Raw genomic sequence first — 21,168 nt, 5'->3', positions numbered from 1 at the left:
AGACGATACTTTTCCCATTCTTCAACGGAGCACTCAAATTCATAGTCATAAATGTAGTATCCATCATCTCGGCCAAATCGTGAGTATAAAAAGTCTAAACTAGTCCACCCAAGTTCTAAGAAGTCCAAGTTGGATTAGACTTCATCCCCATACTTTTTAGAAATTCCCTTGATGACGGCTTAAAAGGTACCATCATTTGACACTCATGGCATGGAAGGTCGATGAAACCGCTAATTTCTTCAATTGTTGGTGTCAAGTTACAATCTGTAATCTTGAACACCATCCTCACAGGGTCCCAATACTCTAGTAGTGCCCTAGTCAGGTGAGGGTTTGGTACGACAAAAATAAGAAATGTGAGGCCACCCAACAATTGATGAATCTCCCGTTCCTTATATCTCCTTATATCCATCCACCAGGTCTTAAGTCTCTGACTCACTGCTTTCACCATTTGAGGGTTTGGGGGTTCATACTCATCCATGGCTCTGCAAATAAAACAATAAACAACTTCTAAACTCCATCTTGGCAAAATTGGCTTGATTTAATTATATTATGATCACGTTGACACATAAGCATGCAATTTGTCTAAAGATTGTAGGGCCCTTTAGACGAGAGGGTGGTTACTAATTATGTGGATTGACACCGAGGGTCAAACCACCTAGGGCTTATGCAGCATGTATGACCGAACCAGGACTTTTAAGGGTTGGCTTGACACGGACTTGAAACAAATTCTATGCGAGAGGCTCGTGGTTTCGCGGTAGTAAAATTATTCGTTACGTCTACGCATATGCCAACTCTTTATAATGGGTATTTGAATAGAATTGGAGTAGTTGTGAAAGGTGCAAAGGCACAAAATCACGAGAACAAAATAAAAAAAAAGGAAGAGGGTCCCAATTGGGGGAGGTATGAGCGGAATGCAAGTTATCAAAGCAATAAACACTTAGCATTTAAATTGGAAAGCGGTAACATATAGGCAGTTTATAAACAATAAACAGATAAATAAGCATGAATAAATAAAGGAATCTAAACATATCAAGATATTAAAAATAACGCAAATAAGAAAAGAGGGTATGGGATTAAACAAGTAATTAAGCAAATAAGGGAAAAGGGAAGAGGTGAAACATGGTAATAAACAATTAAAGAAAAGGGAAAGGGGTGGAACATGGAGAGAAGACAATAAATAAGACAACAAAATAAACTAAACATGGTAATGACCTAACAAAAAATGAAATGACCAAAATGAAATAAACCCCCCATAAATAAGCACGAAACACGGAATGGTAAGAACCTAATATCCCCAGCAAAGTCGTCATTCTGTCGCACCCCATTTTTTTTGCAAAAATGGGTTTTGTGCACGACCTAACAACTCTTTTGGGATTTTCGAGTTTGGAGTCGCCACTTAACGAATTAAGGCGCATTAGGGCACCTACCTAACCTAACTAAGTCTAGCTAAGGTCAACGATCCAGAGATCGGGGTAAGGGTTCAAATTACCTCGAGGGGAAGGTGTTAGGCATCCCTCGAGGTCCAGAGATGTGGGTCCCGGTCGTATCTCATGCAATCTATGTGGGGGATACAAGTAGCAATCAAGGTCACTTCATTATTATTTAATAATATACTTGCTAAGTGATAACAAATATAAAACAATTAAGACTATTTTATTATTTTTTATTAATTTATTAATTTGATTTTTTATTTATTTCTATTTGATCGGCTTTTCTATTGTAAATATCTTCGAATTATAATATTCTTTTTGTGTGTGTGTGTGTGTCTGTGTGCGTGTGTGTGTCTATGTGTGTTATAGGTGATGGAAGCTTGGATAAAAGGTTAAGTTGGTTATGTTGTTTAGCCTTAATTTTGAAATGCTCTTGAGTGGTATGGTCAACCTTGTTGGCTGCGGTGTTTATTTGACTTATATGAATGTGAACTTATTTATTGTGAATGAGGCCATGAAGGATTGTTATGTGAAATGATGTTATTCTTGTTAAATGTGCTTATCGAATATATTATGTGAGTATGCTAGAGAGTATGCCTAAATGAAGTACATGATTATGTGAAGCATGTAAAGTGTGTGATCTGATGTTTCAAGGTCTAAATCATGTATAGACGTTAATGTAAGTGAAATGATGCTTATGTGCAAGGTGTGCTCACATTACACACACACCCACACTTGAATGAATGAATGAAGATAATTTAAGTAAAAGGGGAGTTTTGTGGTGAACACACTTCGTGAGTTGAGATGAAGTGTTTAGTAGCAACCCATCTACATCCTAAGAGCTTTATAAGATAGGTTGGAGGATGAATGTCATTCGTGAGTTGAGATGTGGTGCTCACTAGTTATCCTTAACGTATAGTTTATAATGTTGAGAATCCTTGGGAAGTTATGCCTAGCACCGAGAGGATATGAAGAAGAGGTGGTTACACTTCGTGAGTTGAGATGTACCTCTTGAGATGAGTACTCCTCGTTAGTATAGAATGAGTTACGTAGAAGCAATATCATTATCCCTTAACTATGAGCCCATGTAAGTGTAGCTATTGGGAAACCATGTAAAAGCTAAGAGAACAACCTAACTCTAGGAAAGTGAGGATCTCTCATCCGATAGGGGTTAATATCGGGATTCCATGTCTAGCTCTCATGGTCTATGTCGGTTAAGCTAGCCTCCCACAAAAGAAATGAAAATGCTAAGTCTTCTAAAAGAATGTACTACTTAGGGTAGGTAGTGGAATGGGAAGCTATTTATCCATTGCACTAGGTAGACATTCCTAAAGGGATGTCTTAGTGAGCCTTGTCTGAATTGGATGAACTAAGACTCCCAAAAGAACGTACTACTTAGGGTAGGTAGTGGAATGGGATGCTAACTATACATTGCACTAAGTAGACCTTTCGAAAGAGGAGTCTTGGTGCCAAGCCTTCTAAAAGACTGTCCTACTTAGGATAGGTGGTGGTATGTGACGCCATCTACTCATTGCACTAAGTAGGAATTTCAAAAGGGAAGTGTTGGTGGGTTGTTTAAGTGTTCTTCTAATGTCTTGTCATTGAGTGTGTCTTGTTCTCCCGAGGTGAGTAAGCCGAAAAAGGGTAGTCTTGAGGATCACTTTGGTATGTATTGAAGGAGGCATATGCGTACTTCCTTCATGTCTTACCTTGGTAAGTCTTAGGATAATCCTTAGTCAGGAAAACTCTTAGGGAAATGAGTTCACTTCCTCTTTGCTTGGCCTTGGAAGTTTACTTATTTAGAATTAGGGTAGTTGACTATAAATGTTCAAAATGAACTCACTGTAATATTTTGGAAGTTTACTATAATGCTCCTTTTTGTTAAAATTATGGAAATTCTTCTCTAAGTGTTAAATGATGATTATTTTGTTGTTTCACTTCCATGTTCATGAATGTTTCACTTAATTGGCATGAAAATGTGTTTTTTACTAAAATGTCTCTTTTTGCGTGTTTTTGCATATGTCATACTTAGTACATTGCTTTGTACTAACCCCATACTTTTCTATACTCTATTATAATTATAGGTTTTGAAAGCAAGGTTGAAGTCTACAAGGCAAAGCTTGAGAAAGTTCCTCTCAAGAAAAATTGTGTCCTCATATATCCGAGGGCATAATTCCTATCTTCTTAGTTTCTTTATGTTGAGACTTATATTTTTTTCAAATGTAAATGGTTGTGTCCCTAAGTTAACTATGTCGTGTCTTTTAAGTTTTCCTTGTGAAGATGAGATTTTCTTAGTATTTATAAAAGATTCCTTTTTATATTAAATGTCTTGAAAAGATTTAATTCCGCACTACTTTTCATCTATTATGTAATGAACGATAATTAAAAGGCTTGTGCAAGACCCCAAAGGGTCAAGTATGCCCAGTCATGACCCAAGGGTTCTCCCTAACTTCTAGGGGGTACTTTCGGATCGTGAAAATGTCAAAATGCACAACATAACTCAAAAACAATAAGAATTGCAAATTTTCCAGTCCAATGCATAATTTCACTGTAATATTCACTATAATGACATCAAAATTGCACATTTTGCAAAACTTCACTAAAAATCAAAGCAACTTCAATTATAGATATTATTTTCATTATTAGTAAGAACAACTAACCTTAGTTATCAAATAAATGAGGGTAACGAGACTTCATGTCGGCCTGGGTCTCCGATGTTGCACGCTTAACTAGGTGATTCTTCCATAACACCTTTAAGGAAGCCACCTCTTTGTTCCTCAATTTCTATAATTGCCTATATAGGATTTGAATCGGAACTTCTTCATAAGAGAGGTTATCCTTCACACCAAGACCCTCAATAGGAAGAATATACTCAGGATCACCGATACACTTCTTAAGAATAAAAACTTGGAAAACCAAATGAAGCGAAGTCAACTCACTAGGGGGCTTAAATTGTTAGGCAACCTTAACCCTTTGCAAGATTTCGTAGGTACATACATAACGAGGAATCAACTTCTCTTTCTTACCAAATCTAACCACCTCTTTCATAGGAGAAATTTTCATACACTTTATCACCTTCTTCAAACTCTAATTTCCTTCTCTTATGATCAGCATAAGACTTTTGCCGACTATAGGCTGTTTGCATCCGGTTCCTTATAATATGAACCTTCTCTAAGGTCTTATAAATCAAATTGGGACCCAAAAGTGAAGACTCACCCACTTCAAACCATCCAATAGGAGACCTACACTTCCTACCATACAAGGCTTCATAATGAGACATGGATATAGATGAATGAAAACTATTATTGTAAGCAAACTTTACCAATGGCAAATACTTATATCAATTTCCCTTGAATCAATAAGCTCTAAGCATATCCTGAAGGATTTGAATAGTACACTCCACTTGACCATCCGTTTGGGGATGAAAAGCGGTGCTTAACTTTATTTTGGTACCCAACCCTTCTTGGAATGACCTCCAAAATCTAGATATAAATCGTGCACCCCGATCAGATATTATAGATAACGGAATACCACGGCGACACACAATCTCATCTATGAAGATTCTTGGATAATTATCCGCCGAATAAGTAGACTTGACGGGAATGAAATGAGCGAATTTGGTCAACCTATCCACAATCACCCATATAGAGTCATATTGCTTTTGTGTCCAAGGCAAATCTACCACAAAATCCAAATTGATGTCTTCCCAATTTCAAGTAGGAGCTTGGATTTCTTTAAGTAAACGACCCGATTTTTGGTGTTCGACTTTCACTTGTTTGCAATTTGGACACTTATCAACCAATTCCGCTATGTCCTTTTTCAAATCTTCCCACCAAAACACTTCCTAAGGTCATGATACATCTTAGTTCACTACACCATTTTAGGTCATGACCACACTAAATCAGGACAACGCTTGTAAAGTGTTGCCTAATATATTTTTGACTATGCTTTTAAAGCATATCGTTAGTTTTTATCATTTAGCTACGGTAATTTTGGCAGCACTTATAAAACTTGTTCTTTAATAGTATAGGCTACAATTTGTAAGCGTAACCACATCATTATACAATTAGCAATGCATATTTATACATATCACTACACTTTTAAAATGTGTTACTTTTATAATTTTTAAAACCTATGTAAGTGTGGCATTATAATTTTACTGAAATTTTCACAAAAAAAAGTATTCCCCCCATTATATTTAACTCTACCTCAAAACGTTTTGCATCCAATTAAAATGCTCTGCTAGTTGCCCTAAAAGATTAAACCCTAGTTTCTCTCCTTCTGATTTCCACCCAAAAATTCTCCATTATAATCTTAAAGATTTTTGGTTGAGATTTCCTTAATAGTCTCACCTATATGGGAGAGACTAGAGAAACAATTCAATGAATTTCAGATTTGAAGGAATCGAAGAATCTACCTGCTGTAGCGATTTGGAGGAACGGGAGAATCCCAGATTTAGTAACTTGGCTCATAAGAGTCATTAATGACAAGTGTATTGCATTGTTTTTTATCCCAGGTAGTCTTTGCTGTAGATAGAAAGGAGAAAATATCTAATCAGTTGAATTTTCTGTATTCACAGTGACAATGAACTACAAATGATTTGATGAGTTGGCCAACATTTTAACCACAACTTTCCTCTCTTCTTGAAAAGATCAAATTTCTTAGAAAAGCGTCATTTTAATTAATATACTGAGAGATGCATCAGCTGAGGTAACTGATTTTTGTCCATTTAAATGATTTCAAAATTTCTGCAAGTTTTGCTTTATTAAACGGGTTGCATATGAGGTAACTCATTTTGTCCTGGATATAACTTTATCTTGATGTCTAATCTGTATGGAGTGATATTTTTCTTAATAAAAATGATTGTTTTTGCAATTGCAAGTTTTACTATCTAGTTTATTATACACACTGACATGCACACATATATGCATGTATTTGTTTCTTCCTTGGTGTGGAGGGTCGGGGTGTGTCTGAACAAACAGTCCCGTATCTGCGCTGGAGTGTGAAACACTAGTAGACAGGCAAAAGACACTTTCTTTTTTGTTTCTATTGCTTACCGCCAATGACTCCCCTCTTTTATGTTTCAAGGCGTTTCCTTTCTGACACAATTGTTTTTTCCATCTTATGAGCTACAGGTAGAAGACCTCTGAAGGTTATTTCCTTTAAGTGCTAGTTTACCGCCACCTTTTATTGAATGTGATCGTCCATTGAAAAAGAAGTATTCAATTTTAAAAGAGTGTAACGAGAGTCTTAATTCGGACACTGCATGTACTGATCAAGCTTTAGGCATAACTTTTTCGTGCTGAAATTGATCAATCTTAGTCATTAGTGTTGATGCCCCTGAATCAGAGCAACTTTAATCAGATTCACTTGTTTCCAGTTCGTGCATCATTAGGCTATTAGAGTGGACTGTCTTCAGTTGATCTCCACTACCAGATTGGCCAATGGTGAAGGACTTAAGAGAGAAGGATCAAACAACAGAAGTTCTTTGGTCAGTGATTAGGAATGATTTGCGAGCCAATGGCACCTTTGACCGATATGCAGTAGTATGGGTCTCTGTTGTTGTTGCTGCTAATGAGGTTTATTTGGTCAGCTCTAGTGTGTCAAAAAGTGATAGGATTGGAGACAAAGTTAAGCTCTGTTGCTTAAGCAAATGCTCCAAGTTTGAATTCTACTGGTTCCACAATAACAAGTACTATACAGATGCATAGGTATTTTTTCAGTGGACATTTATGACAAGAGAGAGTTTCATTTAATGGTTGGTTCCGGTTCAAGTGAAAATAATCAAACTTCCTCTTCTAAATCGTTATTAGCATCTACCTGTAGTTTTTTAAAAGATATTTTTTTGCTAATTCATATATGGTTTAAAATAGTTTTATTTAATATGTAACTAACTTTATGCATCTTACATTTTCTTTGAGAACTAGTATGGTGTCACTAGATCATTGATTAACAAAGATCAGAAGCTAAAGAGATCCTTTTTGGATATTCATAGGTAATAGAAAGTTCCGCTAGTTAAGTGTACTTGGTGCAGAATCACAAAAGATGCAACACCTTGCACGTGAGAATGTACAGAAGGTTCTAATGGAGCAAGAAATGTTATGCTTAGAGCTTGAGAGCAAGAAGAAGAAGCTTGATTCTTGGGGCAGAGAATTGAATAAACGTGAAGCTTTAACTGAGCGAGAAAAGCAAAATTTTGATGAGGAGAAGAAACAGGTACCAAATTCCAGCATGAGTTAAACCTATATATAAATGTTTCTCTTATCATGATAAAGACGCAGCGGCTTACATTATTTAGGCACTCCATTGTGCCTATATTATGTGGGTAGTGGGTAGGATGTAACTTTCAAGCTTCTGGTCCCCTAAGTCTTTTGAACTATAATGTGTTGAGCTTTATTATATTAATTAAGAATGATGTGAGGAATTTAGAACTTCAAATTGCCTCTCTGGAACAAAGAAAAGCTTATGAGAATGTCTTAAGGCTTGTTGAAGAAGAAAAAGTGTATTCCAATGGTATTTCATCATTTAAAGTTAGTGATTTCCCTCTTTAAGCTTACAAGAACTTTATTTTTGTACTTTGTTGCTGGTAGTTTCTGAACAATATGAGAGGTGTACTAATAAACTCGATCATTGAGGTAAATCCAATAGCATGCAAATACGAGGAAATGTTGCCTCCTCTTGTGCATGGATTGTGATTATTTCATATGAAACCTACACAAAAAAAAGACATTCTTCAAATGTTAAAATACTCATGTCAATTATCTCAGTTATTTTGATATTTAAATCTATTCCTAATTAATTTTACTGTAGGAGAAATTGATGCTCACCACTTTGCAGTACACTTTGTCTTTTCCAAGTCCATCTATTTTTATGAGAAGATTTCTCAAGGCTGCTCAAGCTGATAAGTTAAACTAAAGTTAAACTAATCTCTAAACTAATATAGTTATATTCTTGATTATAATTACCAGCTAGAGGAGTTGTCTTTCTTCTTGATCGAGTTTTGTCTTGTGGAATATGAAATGTTGAAACATTTGAATTGGGCAAAGGAGGGTCAACTGCAGTTATTGCAATGCTCATAAGTAGTCAAATATTTATAGTAGAACATGTGGGAGATTCTCAAGTTGTTTTATCCAAGAAAGGTATTGCCAAGCAGCTATCAGTTGGTCATAAGCCATACAGGGAAAGGGGATAATTGAAAGCAAATGTGTACTTGTTTCAAACATTCCAGGTAGCTTATCTCTAAATGATTCAAGTTTTAGTTTAAGTCGTCTAGATGATTTCACTCTCTCACGATGATATTGATCCATTACATTTGATTGTTTCAATTGGTTTTTACTCTTCATGCTTAAATTCGAAAGTTCTTGAGGTCTCAAATGTCAATCACTCGTCTGAATTGTTGGTCTTGATGATTTAGAATTCTCTGTTTGTTGCATTGTTGTGCACAAGGCTATACAAAGCCTATGTAATAATCTTGGGCACGAGTCCAGATCTACTTTTTATGTGCCATTGTATTGGAATCTTGTATTAAAGGGTTGCACTTATTCATATGCATATATTTTCAGATTCAAGCAGAAGCTATACAAGGGTTGCAATTTTGCCATCAAAAGGTATTTTCTTTTCTTCACATTTCATATATTTATGTCTTAGGTTTATGAAGAAATATAACTTTTCGTATGTGTGTGTGATTCTCAATTCGATATGATTACCCTCCCTAAGAATATCTAGCACTACATGTTTTACCCTTGCCATTATATCTTGATTCGTGAGTATATTTACTATATCTGCAGACAGTGGAAAAGGTAGTATTTTGTGTGGGTATGCACAGGCGAAGTATCTTGCTTGGAATGTAATTTTGTCTCAAAGATGCGTCCTTTCTTAATTGTGTTTGAAGCAGAATGTATATGCTCGCGCCCAATTTGCTATATTGTTTTGTATAAAGTTGGTTATTTTAAAAACGTATAACAAAAAATATTATTTTTTTTCCTCAAAAGGAACTTTGCCAATTAGCTTCAAGTTCTTGTTGTTCTTTTTTCTTTTTCCTATTTTGTTAAGGTTCTTTAGTTTTTCTGGAGTCATTTTGTGAGGATTTCCTAATACATTTCCCCGTTGTGTAACAATTGCTCTTGCACCTAGCAATCAAAACATGTCTGCGTGTGAGAAAGTGTGGGTCTGGAAGGCTGTAAGCTAAAGTAAAAGCACTATATGTAGTTTGATTCACTTATGTTCCGATTGCCTTTACGAGTAAGATTGGGTCATATGGTGTGTGTATGTAATTCCAATGTTTTATGATCATTTGACATTACTTACCCACCAACTACGGTTTGTCTTAAATTGTACCCTCACTACACCATTTTAGGCCTATGGCCACACGACTCAAGTGTAGTCTAAACTAGCAAAAAGTGTGGCATTTGATATAAGGCTACACTTTTGGACTTTCAGTGACACTTTTTAGGGGGTGGCCAAAAGAAGCGTAACCTTTGACAACACTTTTTAAATGTTGCCAAAGCAGCTACAGTTAAAAAGTGTCGTCGCCAAAGAGGTATAAAGGGCGCACTTTGTACTGATTCACTAGCAACACCTTTTGTTTGATTATACTACACTTAAAATTGTGGCCTTTGCTTTGTTATTGGTTACATTTAAAAAGTGTTGCCTTTTAGATCTCATCTAGAACAACACTTATAAGGTGTAGCTTTTCTTATTTAAAGTATTTAATTTATAACTAGTAAGCCACACATTGGATATGCTTATAGCAACACTTTTGAAGTGTTGCAATGTTGCGTAGAATTTTCGTAGCCACAATTTTTCATTTTTAGGAATAATAATTATTATCTGGATATATTTAATAATCACATAATTAAAAATATAATAGATCTAAAACTCAAAATTAGCCAATAAATAAATCAAAGCTATAGATTTAAAATCCACTTAGTCAAATACACAACAATATATTCCTACAACATCACAACCAGAAATGTGAAGGTGAACTAGACGTTTGATCTGAAGAGATAAGACACAACATATCCACATAGTAAAATACACAATGCTACTTTCTTTGTTTTGATTGTGAGATCGTTTTTGCTTTCATCATGGTGCAAGCCAAATTAACACACCAACAATTTATGGCTGGTATATTCTCCTTTCTTGCCTTTTAAGAACAAACAACTTGGGGGATCTTAGATTGTCACTTGTTTGGATGACCTGTGTGTGAAAAAAAGTTTCAGTAGTTGTTCCAAATTTCAATATGTAAAGAAGAAAAAAATAGCATGAATTTTTCAATAAATTTGTGGCAGGAAAAGATGATCAAATTTAGGCAAAGGTCTTGCATGAGGCACCAAGGTTTTCCGTAGTTGTTTCAGAGCCATATCTTCCTCCATCTAACCACCACAATGCATCCAGACACAATAAGTCTACTGAAATCATTAGTGTTGCTCGAAATAACACCATAGTTTATAACATGCATACCATTCTTGTAGCTTCTGCCTCCTCTCTGTATCTTTGATTCATCATTTCTCCTTAATATGCGCAAAAGCTTACACAACATGAGTGGATATAGGCTTAGCTCTAAGAGAAAGTTGCACGTGAATAGCTAAAGAATTACCTTATCAAACTCAGCTCTATCTGGTGCACGATGATCCACGTGTACATTAAATTCCTGAACTTTAGTGAGGGGCTTACGAACTTTCTCAGGATGTAGAATTGGATCCCTATATATTTACGAAACATTATTCATCTTTCAAATTCCCAAGAAGAAAAGATACAGTTCATAAAATAGTCATTCTTTGGGGGTCTTACTCGATCAAGATTGGTTGCGCTATAAAAGTCCTCATCATTGCTTCTTCATTTTCCAATCTTCGCCGTTCTTCAAATTCCCTCTGCATCTGTCTTTCTTGCCTGACCAGACTCTGTAGTTGGAAAGGTTCTGGTTTTGTACAATGCTTTGGTTATGGTTTTGGTGGAATCTGCCAATTGAATACATAAGAAATGAGTTCACATGAAAAAGAGTGTACTGCAAAACAGATATTATAATAGTTGGTGTGTTGTTACATACCACTGGGTAATCAGTTGTGTAAAGAAATGGAGTTTCTTTAGGAACTCTTGACCTCTCTTCTTCAATCTGTTTCTGTAGAAGTTCAGTGAATAGTCTCCTCTCTTACTCTGCTCCTCTTTCCTAGATTCAAGAAAAAGCTTAGCCATGAGGAGCTGCATCATTTCGATAAGGAACAAAAACACGAACATACAAAAAATATACACACCTCTATGTAGAAATGGAAAGGATTTGGTGTGGTGTTTCTTGGTATAGTCTTTTCATTTCTAGGTTCGGAATACAGAGAAAGCTGAAATTTATATCTGGCATCATATCCAACTCAAATAAACTATTGGAAGACATTAACTTTTGAAATTGTGACTGTTCAGACCAAGATTTAAAATACTTCTATATGCTAATTACACTTTGGGAAGGCCCCAGTGTCATGGTATATCCAGTCAAATCTAAGTTAGGAGTTCTGCTAGTAAAAACACTGCTTCTATAAAGCTAATAAACTCTTAAATGGGGGTTAAATCACTGCCAAGACTAACAAACTAACTGAACTTTGGAGATATACTAGTAGCATATGGAGATGATGATTCAACTGATAAACTTGGAGGCAAAGACCCAGCTCGCAAAAGAAAATCAAGAAAGCAAAATGCAGGTTATTACTAGAAAGTGCAAAGTTATCATAACAAGAGTCAACTTAGATCATTTTTTTCTTAAAAAATAAATCATGTAGAACAATGAAAAGAAATAGCATGACGAATTGAGTATTGACAATAGATAAACTCAAGTGAGCTAGATAAAAATGTTTAGCTAAGAGGGTCCATACACTTCATCAAAAAACAACTTCATTCAGCAAGTTCATCTTCTTCAGCTGTACGCTTCGAAGGAATGGGCATGGGCTGGAGCAGCAGAAACTGTAGCTACAGGTTGAAGCAGTTGCTCTTCTAATTCTTTTATGTTCTTTCTCTAACTCATCCTGCAACAACATGATGCCAGAACTAGCAGAAATACATAGGCATGTTACGTGATAAAATATTCCTTAATATAGACTACATACAAGCTCCTAAAATCAGGTTTAGTCTAAAGATATTCAAATATATTACAATAAATGAAGAAAAACACTACTCCAATATAAAAAAATTAACAGTGTTAAAAATAAGAAAGTTGCCAGTACCTAATATAACATATATAAACAAATCTGTCCTAATCAAGTACGACATATGAATAATAAAAGATAAAAACTTGAAGCATTATATATATATTACCATGGAATCAGGAGGAGATGAAACATCAGAAGCATGTGAAGGATGAATAGGCAATAGATCAGCTGCTCCTAGTTCTGCCATGAAGTGTCTTCTACTGCAGCAAAAGAAAAATATCGTTACTACTAAACAAAGGGTCTTTAACCCTTTTCTTCAATTGATTCAACTCATTTTGAATTTGAGAATCAAAGGGGACATCTATTAAAGGTTTGCTTTTTGAAACACATGAATTCACTGATTTCACTTTCTGGGTACAGTAAATCTTTGCATATGAAGTAGAAGAGATACATGGAAAGTTAGCGTCTCATAGAATTGAATTTTACAATGAAGCAGAAAAGATCAATTGCACCTTTTAACTGCTCCATTTCTGTACTGGAAGCACAACCATATTGGTAAGTGGTAATTTTCTTGATTATGATTAGAAAGTAAAGAATGCTAGAAAAATCAAGTTGATGACTATTTTAGTTCTGTAACGAATTTAAGTGTATTGTAATCATTGAATGCTCTGTCTTTTCGATAGTAAATATATACAATTGTTTTGGTCAAAAGTTGTATCATAAAATCCAAAAGCAGAGCAGTTGATTAAAGGTAACTAATAGATGTCAAAGAAAGAACACCGAAGTGGGAAACAAGCTCTGTCAAAGCCACCAAAATTACGATAGAGAACCATCTCGACTAAACTGCTTAGACACTGTGGAAGTACCAAATTATCCAGTGAGCTCAAAATACCCCTCGGTTAGAAACGAAATACATCGTCCAACATATCATCACCGAATCATGGCAAAAACAAAACTAGAAAACAACTTGCTTATACGTAAACAAAAAACCAACCTTACCTTAGATGACCTTCGTCTTGGCCTTAACTGTCATCTAGTTGGGGATTGAGTTCAAGATCATGACTTTTCTTCCTAAGGTGAAGGCGAGCGAAAGCACATGGGGAGTTCAAAAAATACAACATCGAACAAGTTTCATTTTGGGACAGCTCTAAACGCATAAATATTGCACCAGCTGAAGGCAAATCAAAGTATACATGTTCTCTCCTTTCCATTACAGCTCTTGCAGAAATACTGGAAGAAGTGTTGCCTAGAACAAGAAGTGTGGTGTTATCTAAATAAATAGTTAATATAACTCAATAACTTCTCGTTGTAAAGTGTCTCACTTCTCCTAAATCACTAAACAGAATGAACCTCATACAACGATGAAAACTCACTCCAAGATTTGAGGGTAAGGAGTACTTTAAATGAACTGTGGAGGTAACTTACCCAAAAGCTAGATTTTTCAACAGCATCCTTAACGGTTAAAATGGGTGAATCAATATTTTCAGTGTTGTATTCAACAAGGGCCATTCTTGCAGCCACATCAACAGACCTATGACTGAGCATCCTGTTTCATTCAAAATAGTTCAAAAATTCCTCTATATTGAAGTGCATGACAAATTACTATTTCATAGAATACAATAGAATGAGAAGGAAACTCTGAGTACTCACCACACTGGCGATTCATTCACCAACGCATCAGACAGGGACCATCTGCAAATAAAGGCTCAGGATCAAACATTATAAGAACTCCTACATTTTCCCTCCAATTGGATATCTTAGAAGTAATAGCAACAGTGACTCCATCTTTTTATTTTGTTAGACATGATCTGGATTCCTTTTACACCTGCTAACAGTATCATACTGTATATAAATGCTCCATGAAGGCATGTCATTAATTCCATTGATTAAGCCACCAGAAATACAAGAATGAGCATCAGTGAAGGGATAACGAATCTCAAAAACATAACTGACAGCCAAGCTTGATCTGTACTCCGGGTGCAAAGTGCCATCATCAAAGTGAATCATAGCACACAAAGGGTTAAATTTTGCAAAGGCTTTTTATTCTATATTACAAAAAACAATAACCATTATAGACTTAACAATGAGTAGCTCAAACTGTGTCATATCATAGAATCGTTAAAGGAACAACACTTGGCATTATCAATTTTTCTATTGGAATACCTTGAGCCCTTTACAAATGATCCATCAAGGAGCACCACTTCTAATTTCTAAAGCAACAACTCATGTTAATGAGTAACATGGTCATTGGTCAGTTCTAAAGAAACAAAAAACAACTTTAAATCTATAATGGTAACTTCTAAAAACAACTATAATCTTACTAGGCTGCTCATTATCATCTAGTTTTTACTCTTCCCCAACAACCATTTAGGGATGCTGAAAACGGGTAAAAAAATGTAATAAGATATTCTAAATGAACTTCATATGCATATAAAATTGGTAATTTCACATTTAACAACAATTCCAGTCATTGAAAGTACTGTCCAACAATATCTGAACTCAATATAAACATTCATTACACACATATCCACTTAGCCTATACTTCATGTTCAACACAGAAACTCAATTCCCTTGCTCAAGTATTTTGACCACAATAATTTCATGAAAAAAACCTAAAAATCAAAATCTTGAAATAAAGCAACTACATAACAAAATCAAAATCTTCATCTTTGTCTCTTAACAAGAATACCAAAATTAAGACTAAAGACTAAAAATAACAACACAAAAATCACAGTGCAAGACACTAAAATAATTTGAATTGTAACAGCTCTAAAAGAAAGAGTGAAACAAGGAAAATACCCATTCCATTAGCTTTATCCTCCAATTAACAACCTCTTCCTCAATTGTTTTATCAAGTTCTGCATAGAATCGAACACTATTTCGATATTCGATTCCGACCCAACTTCAATGTGTTGTTCAGGCGCGTTCAAATTCAAAATAGTAAAAAATTTAGACTTTTCTTAAAATATTTGTGAATATGTAAAAACCCTACCTGAAAGTGACTCCAATTAGATGATGGTAACATTGTTACTTCGTGGAACTGTTGAAGCGAGAAATATAACATCTTTCTTGACAATCTAATGCCCATATTGGAAGATGAGTTCTTCAACTTGATCAGTTCTTCAGCTCTCTCTTCAGCTTGACGCGTTCTACAGTGAAGTGAAAGAGAGCATCTTTTTGTCTTAATATTTTTATTATTTATTATTAATGTTTATTTTTATGGCCAATTAAAATGGAAGAGTTAAAATTATTGGAGGGAATATAAAATTTTGGTGAAAATTTTAAGGCTACACTTATAATGTGTTGTTTTTACAATGATAAAAATAGTACACTTTAAAAGTATGGCCACATATGTAAAAAATTGTTGCCAATTGTATCATATTGTAATAACACTTACAAAGTGTAGCTTATATCATTAAAAAGTACGTTTTTCAAGTGTTGCTAATATTATCGTTGCTAAAAGTTAAAAAATAATGCTATACTTTAAAAGCGTTCCAAAAAATACTTTAGGCAACACTTTAAAAGCTTAGTTCAGAATTAGTGTGGCTGTAGACCTAAAATGGTGTAGTGCCTGCAACTACTATTAACTTTGTAACCTCATGGTATAGTGTGTGTCGGATCTAGTTCTGAATCCTATAATTATGTGACTACCTTTTTGTTATTTACTGTTCCAGCCTAATTATGGTTAAACTTTCCCCACGATATTAACCATTAATATTTTCGCCAAATTCACCGCCTAAATCTGGCTTTGTATTGAATCCTACATGGTTTTGTAAATCCGTTATTTTTTTAATCAAGAAATTTGTTGATGCATTATTCTTTGTTTGTCTATTGCAGGTTGGAGGCACTGGTGGCAATTCTTAAGGTTCAACCAAGACTATTTATTTGAAGCAAGAAGATCATAACTAAATGAGGAAAAAATTCTAAGTTATAGTCGAGTCAAAATCTTGAGTTAAATCTGAACTTTTTATTTTTTTATGATCTTATTTTATCACCATTTCTAATCAACGTAAAGTGATATTCATCCATAGGTTCATTCACAATCTTCTATTCTCCATTTGACTCCAACAAGGATGTTAGAGTTCTGATCCCAATTTAGCAAGTTTTTCCTTGAATATTTTCTACTGTATTTTGGGGCTTCCACTTAATCTGTAGTTTCCAAATTATTAACTTCTATTTTGTGGTAAAAGTAAGCTACTTTATCTCTTAAACTTGAAAGATTATCAGTTTTTACAAGTTGTATAACTATTGTGTTATCTTCAATGCCAGGATAATGGTTGCTGCTGCATTATTACTTGTTTGCCTATTGCAGGTTGAAGGCACTGGTGACTATTCTTAAGGTTCGACCACAACTATACATTGCCATATGGAAGAAGAATCCCATAAAGAAATCTCTTTTGCATTTTTACGTGGATCCAAGTAATTTGTAGGTAATAAAAATTCCGACAGATCCCTTTACAGATAAGTATCTTATTTAGTTATATCATAGTGCGATTTTCGGTTCATTATTAAACTTTCATAGCTTTGCATGTTTGTAAATATAAAGAACAGTACTTCTTTTTACTGTGAAACAAAACACATGCTAGAATATGTAAGTGTAAGTTATAATCATTAGGATTCTAGCTATTGAAGTTGTCAAAGGGAGAAAAAAGATAGTGTTGTAGTGTTGTTGTTACACTATCCCTAAAGTAATAAATGTGTATATTATCACTTGTGGAACTCGATGCACATTTTAATTTAGCTCTACCTTTAGTCCTCTACATTGATTCAAGCTGATAGTCATTTAGAATGACCAAATATCTTGGTATTCTATGGGATCTGCTATTTTCTGAGACGTGCTACTTTTACTGAATAATATAGTGCTTGATGTATCGTATATACTCTCGTTGTTAGACATATTTCGTTCTGGTTGTGCCATAATTTTTCTAGGTTACATTGGCATCAGAATTCTGAAATGTTGTTGGTCCCTTGAGATTCTAGAACAAAAAAAGCATTTAACTCCACTTTGTCTAGTTTTTCTTCATTCAACTCATTCCTTGTTTTGTTTGTCTATGTATCAAGTGGTGAAGGTAATTTTCCCTAGTATTTAATCTGATCTATCTCCTAATGTATATGTTCAGTCTCTTCAGCATCCTTCAAAAAGAGTATCTACCAAACTAACTACCTACCGCATATTTATCAATCAGTGATCAATAAGCTGATAATAATCCCTATTGCATACTCCTCTATACTAGCTTACCCATTATCTTTTTTATAGTATTAGTATTATTAAAATTGATAGGAGCCTTACAATATTACTTCTGTGAACAAAAATAGTTGTGAAGAGTGTCTTTAAAGTCTCTAGCTATTTAGTTGATTTGTTTTTAGCATAAAAAATATTCATACCAGAATAGTCTTTTGTGACGCGTATAAGGGACATAAAAGACTAAATGTTGTCATTTTTACAGTGAATACTCTCCAATTATGCACTTCCACAACTTTATTGTTATGAATTGGCTTGGCTTACTGTGAATGTAAGTATATTAAATACATGATTTATGTCACTAACTTGTAATTTTATTTACAATGTGCAGGAAAACGTCGATAATTGAATTTGAATTGTGGCTAAAAGTCGAAAAGTCCAAAAGTAAACTCGATCTATTGTAGTGAACGACGAAGAGTTTTTGTACTATTGTCATATGTATTTGAATGCATTTGGTTTTGTGGAATTTATTGATACTAGTTGTCCGAGACATGTTTCTCGAAGTTTATCTGAAATATGTTTCTTCAATTTAATTATCAGTTAATTTTGTGCTTTGTATCACTTGTATATTTAATTTTTTGATTATCTAATATATGCAAATAAAAATTATTATTATTAAAAATAAAAAATTGTGGCTACAAAATTCTACAAAACATTGCCACACTTTAAAAATGTTGTTGTAGGACGTCCAAGAAAAGTTACACTTTATAAGTGTTGTTATAAATGATATATAAAGGAAACACTTTTAAAATGTGACCAATAATAAGGAAAAGGCAACACTTTTAAGTGTAGTATAATATAAAAAGGTGTTGCTAATGAATCACTACAAAGCGTGCCCTTATACCTCTTTGACTACGCTTTATAAGTGTAGCTGTGATGGCTACATTTAAAAAGTGTTCCCTAATGTCAAAGTTACTATTCTTTTGGCCACCCCCTAAAAAGCGATTCCTAAAGTCCAAAAGTGTGGCCTTTTATCAAAAACCACACTTTTTGCTAGTTTATGCTACACTTTATTAGGGTGATCGTAGGCCTAAAATGGAGTAAGGGGACCCATGAGCTTCCTCAAGGATCTGTTTCCTCAAACCATCTACATAGGGAAGACACAACCTTCCTTAATAACTAAAAGACACCTGCCCCCCAATGAGAATTACTCATTAAGCTTCCCGAGAACCTATTCCTTCAACTCCATCAATGGTTGATCAAGATGTTGTTTGGACTTCACCTCAACTACCAAAGATGACTCGGAGTTATGATGGATCATAAAACTATATTCGAAGAATCTTCCAACGTCACACCCAATATAGCCAATTTTCGAGCATCTTTATTAGGTCCTTCTTGGCTTCATCTACATGAGATACAATACCCATGGATAAACGACTTAGAGCATCTACAAACACATTGACCTTTTCGGGGGTGATTGTGAACACTCATGTCGTAATCCTTCAACAATTCCAACCACCTTCTTTGTTGGAGATTTAACTCCTTTTGAGTAAACACATATTCAAGACTCTTGTGGTCAGTATACACATCAACATGAACACCATACAAGTAATGCCTCCATATCTTCAAGGCAAGTATTACGACCACTAATTCAAGATCATGAGTTGGATAGTTTCTGTTTTTCACCTTAAGTTGTCTAGAAGCATAGGCTACCACCTTCCCGTGTTGCATAAGCACACACCCTAAACCCATTCGGGATGCATCCAAATATACAACGAAGGCCTTTGTACCCTCCAGTAAAGTCAACACTGGAGCAGAATTAAGCCTATATTTAAATTTTTGGAAGCTTCTCTCACATGCCTCCGACCACTCAAATTTCTTACTCTTTTGGGTTAACATAGTCAAGGGAGATGTAATGGACACAAAACAATCCACAAACCTCCGATAATAACCTACTAGAACCATGAAAGTCCTAATGTCGGTTGGAGTCAATGGTCTATGACAATTCTTGACCACCTCGATTTTCCTTGGATCAACCTCAACTCCCTCATTATATATGATATGACCAAGAAGCACCACCAACCTCAACAAGAACTCACATTTACTATACATGGAAAATAATTGGTTCTCCTTAAGAACTTGTAACACCACCTTCAAATGATCCATGTGGTCACCCTCATTTTTTGAATATACCAAGATGTTGTCAATGAAGACAATGACAAATGAATCTAGGTAAGTTCGAAATGCTCTATTCATGAGATCCATAAATTCCGGCGGGGCATTTGTGAGACCAAAGTACATTACTAAGAACGCATAGTGACCATATCTAGTCTGAATTGTCGTCTTTGATATATCCTCACCTCTTACCCTAAGTTGGTGATACCCTAATCTCAAGTGAATCTTAGAAAAGTAGCTTGCCCCTTGGAGTTGATCAAACAAGTCGTCAATTCGAGGGAGATGATACTTGTTCTTAATAGTGACTTTATTGAGTTTGCGGTAATCAATGCACATCCTAAAGGACCATCCTTCTTATTCACAAACAATATCGGAGCACCTTATGGAGAAATTCTCTGTCTAAGGAAGCAATTGTCTAGTAAATCTTTGAGTTGAGCATTCAACTCTTTCAATTCGTCCTGAGCCATCCGATAAGGAGGAAGTGAAATACAATTTGTATCTGATAAAAATTCGATACCAAAATCAATTTCCCGTTTGGGAGGAATACTGGGAATATCATCAGGAAAGACCTTTCGAAATTTGCTCACTACGGGGACCGACTCAATGAGAGGAATTTTAGACTTTAAATCTTAGAATCTTACTATATGGTATAAACACTCTTTAGAGATAATTTTACAAGCTTTCAAACAAGAGATGATACGACCTCTAGGAATAGAATTTCCCCCCTTGCACTCTAAAACGGGCTCATTTGGAAAGTTAAACTACACCACCCCTGTTCTACAATCTATATAGGCAAAGCATGCATGCTACCAACACATACCCAATATGACATCAAAATCAAACAGATCAAGTTCTACTAGTTCAACATAAGTAACTCTATTGGGAAACATTATAGGACAATTTCTATACACCTTCTTTGCAACAACTATGGCTGGCAGCGGTACCGGAATTGGATGAACCGGTCCACTAAGTTCCGAAACCGGGACAAAGTTGGTACTGTGCGAACCGGTACCGTTCCGAAATCGGGACCGGACCGTATCGGTAAAACGGTAAAATTTGTCCTGTTCCATCCCGGTACGGAAGGGAACCGGTAGTATACCGGACCGGTAACCGGGACGGACCCGTAGTAAAAAAATTTAATTATTTAAAACTTAAAGATTTACTTTTTTTAATTGAATATAATTTTTATTATAATAATTAAAAAATTAAAAATTTAAATTTCAAACTTTAAAAGTTAATTTTATTTATA

At 35.0% G+C, this 21,168-nt stretch overlaps 2 protein-coding genes across 27 annotated transcripts; one reads left to right on the top strand and one right to left on the bottom strand.

Moving 5' to 3' along the window:
* The first annotated feature begins 5,588 nt into the window (after positions 1–5,588).
* LOC138340180 (factor of DNA methylation 5-like) lies at positions 5,589–18,351 on the top strand. Of its 7 annotated transcripts, XM_069291866.1 has the most exons (6): positions 5,617–5,946; positions 7,426–7,646; positions 8,993–9,037; positions 16,400–16,427; positions 16,832–16,992; positions 18,136–18,351. In XM_069291866.1, the coding sequence occupies exons 2-4, from the start codon at positions 7,476–7,478 to the stop codon at positions 16,424–16,426; spliced, it is 243 nt and encodes an 80-aa protein (XP_069147967.1). In that variant the 5' UTR covers positions 5,617–5,946; positions 7,426–7,475; the 3' UTR covers position 16,427; positions 16,832–16,992; positions 18,136–18,351. The 7 variants fall into 7 exon arrangements, 4 of the variants coding, with proteins under 4 accessions (XP_069147967.1, XP_069147965.1, XP_069147966.1 ...); XR_011213079.1 differs by lacking the exons at positions 16,400–16,427; positions 16,832–16,992; positions 18,136–18,351 and adding exons at positions 8,399–8,658; positions 9,218–9,443 and having other exon boundaries at positions 5,589–5,946; XM_069291865.1 differs by having other exon boundaries at positions 5,654–7,646; positions 16,875–16,992.
* LOC138340179 (protein TPX2-like) lies at positions 10,315–15,733 on the bottom strand. Of its 20 annotated transcripts, XM_069291857.1 has the most exons (13): positions 15,555–15,695; positions 15,362–15,464; positions 14,213–14,254; positions 13,988–14,108; positions 13,562–13,808; positions 12,729–12,822; positions 12,290–12,461; positions 11,479–11,598; positions 11,223–11,389; positions 11,029–11,134; positions 10,893–10,959; positions 10,763–10,804; positions 10,315–10,628 (listed from the first exon to the last, which is right to left on the bottom strand). In XM_069291857.1, exons 9-13 carry the CDS (start codon positions 11,306–11,308, stop codon positions 10,612–10,614), a joined length of 318 nt encoding a protein of 105 aa, XP_069147958.1. In that variant the 5' UTR covers positions 11,309–11,389; positions 11,479–11,598; positions 12,290–12,461; positions 12,729–12,822; positions 13,562–13,808; positions 13,988–14,108; positions 14,213–14,254; positions 15,362–15,464; positions 15,555–15,695; the 3' UTR covers positions 10,315–10,611. The 20 variants fall into 20 exon arrangements, 16 of the variants coding, with proteins under 16 accessions (XP_069147958.1, XP_069147959.1, XP_069147950.1 ...); XR_011213075.1 differs by lacking the exon at positions 10,763–10,804 and having other exon boundaries at positions 10,893–10,942; XM_069291858.1 differs by lacking the exon at positions 10,763–10,804.
* Positions 18,352–21,168: the final 2,817 nt, after the last annotated feature.

The sequence above is a fragment of the Solanum lycopersicum genome, chromosome 12 (assembly GCF_036512215.1).
Source record: "Solanum lycopersicum chromosome 12, SLM_r2.1".
Lineage (NCBI taxonomy): Eukaryota > Viridiplantae > Streptophyta > Magnoliopsida > Solanales > Solanaceae > Solanum > Solanum lycopersicum.
The sequence above is the reverse complement of the archived record's forward strand: the minus strand, read 5'-3'. Positions and strand labels throughout refer to the sequence as shown.

Bases quoted from the DNA above. Each gene is read 5' to 3' on its own strand.
- LOC138340179 (XM_069291852.1), bottom strand. From the start codon at position 11,308: ATGCAGAGGGAATTTGAAGAACGGCGAAGATTGGAAAATGAAGAAGCA. The intron at 11,135-11,222 runs GTAAGACCCCCA...GTAAATATATAG, and splicing joins GCGCAACCAATCTTGATCGA to GGATCCAATTCTACATCCTG. The intron at 10,960-11,028 runs GTAATTCTTTAG...ATGTTGTGTAAG, and splicing joins ATAGAGCTGAGTTTGATAAG to CTTTTGCGCATATTAAGGAG.
- LOC138340180 (XM_069291864.1), top strand. From the start codon at position 7,476: ATGCAACACCTTGCACGTGAGAATGTACAGAAGGTTCTAATGGAGCAA. The intron at 7,647-8,992 runs GTACCAAATTCC...ATATATTTTCAG, and splicing joins TTGATGAGGAGAAGAAACAG to ATTCAAGCAGAAGCTATACA. The intron at 9,038-9,217 runs GTATTTTCTTTT...CTATATCTGCAG, and splicing joins TGCAATTTTGCCATCAAAAG to ACAGTGGAAAAGGTAGTATT.